This window comes from Cystoisospora suis (assembly GCF_002600585.1).
Source record: "Cystoisospora suis strain Wien I chromosome Unknown contig_11877, whole genome shotgun sequence".
NCBI classification, from domain to species: domain Eukaryota; phylum Apicomplexa; class Conoidasida; order Eucoccidiorida; family Sarcocystidae; genus Cystoisospora; species Cystoisospora suis.
The window spans coordinates 1,155-2,573 of NW_027164640.1; the positions used below are offsets into that span (position 1 = coordinate 1,155).

The 1,419-nt window shown below is 51.5% G+C and overlaps 1 protein-coding gene across 1 annotated transcript; it reads left to right on the forward strand.

Moving 5' to 3' along the window:
- Window positions 1-40: 40 nt before the first annotated feature.
- Window positions 41-876, forward strand: CSUI_011448 (uncharacterized protein; the record flags this gene model as incomplete). Its single annotated transcript, XM_068071546.1, has 2 exons — window positions 41-269; window positions 387-876. Coding segments are annotated over 2 exons (330 nt in total), but the record flags the coding sequence as incomplete, so codon positions are not given.
- Between the last annotated feature and the right edge of the window lie 543 nt (window positions 877-1,419).

Here is a 1,419-nt window from a genome sequence, read left to right on the forward strand (position 1 = left end):
GTTCCATCCCTGCACGTACTTCCGTAGAAAATCGTGAGCCAACAAGACCTCCTGGGATGCATCGGCTATTAACAAATCCAACTTAAACACATTGTTTCCTATTTGCACAGGCACGTCCTTTGGATGGTGTGACACGCTCAACTTCTTCCCGTCGGCACATACAAATCGCTGTTCTCGTGTCAGTTTTTCTTCCTGCAGACCGGCTCGCTTACTAATTTCTCTTGGTATGAAGCTCCTCACTGCCCCTGAATCCAAGAGCGCCGTTACGGGTATGTTGTTGATTTTGACCTGCCGTAGTGGTAGCTCTTCCTCTTCGTCCTTCGCGCCCTGTTGGACCTGTCGTCCTTCTCCCTGTGCTGCTTCCGTCTCCTCTTCTTCGTTCTCAGGATCCTCGTTTTCTCCTCCTTGGATGGCGCACACTGCTCTCCGGCTTCTTTTCGAGGCTACTCCCTTCCTAACTTCCCTTCATTTCGCTCGTCTGTATTGACGCGTTCTTTACGCGCTCGCTGGGTTACCCTTCTTGTTCTTCCCTCCGTAGAGGCGCCCGCTTCCTGTGTTTGTGTTCCTCCGGCCCTTGCAGTGCTTTTGTAACCCTATATCCCTCTCCTTCTTGTGGAGCTGCTCTTCTGCCTTCCTTTCCTTGCTAGATCGTTTCTTCTCAGCGTTCTCACGATCGCCCCTAACCCTGGCTAACTCTACTAATCTTGGATCTCCTTTGACCATACCTTGGCGTTTCCTCCAAGCTCCCCCCTTTCCTGTTATGTGCTGATTTCGGTTCTTCAAGTGCCCTGTTCTTTCTTCGACTATGCTCAACTCGCTTCTTCGGGTTCCATCTACGTGCACTATTTGCTCTCAATCCAAGCTTTCTTCTCTCGAACCGACCCTTCCTTTCTCTCTCGCCTGAGCCTATTTTTTTTTTCTCACGCCGCCCAATGCTCTCCTCTTCTCCTAACGCAACCCTCTCTCCATCTTTTAGTGTGACACTCTCTCTCTCCCTTATTGCAACGCTCTCTCTCTCACTTAGCGCCACGCTCTCTCTCTCACTTAGCACCGCGCTCTCTCTCACTCCGTACACCACTCTCTTTCTTACATAGTGCCACTTTCTCTGTCGTACGAGGTTCCACTCTCTCTCTCCCGCACGACTTGACTTTCCCTTTCGTGTGTTCAGCCGGCTCAACCTTCCCTCGCTTAGCCCACACCGCTTTGTCTTGCTTAGCCAACGCGACTTTCTCTCGCTTAGCCCACACCGCTTTGTCTCGCTTAGCCAACACGACTTTCTCTCGCTTAGCCCACACCGCTTTGTCTCGCTTAGCCAACACGACTTTCTCCCGCTTAGCCAATACGCCTTTCTCCCCCTTAACTGACTCGTCTTCCTTTCTCACACGGAGCTGGTTTCTCTCTCTCACACATGGCTCGTTT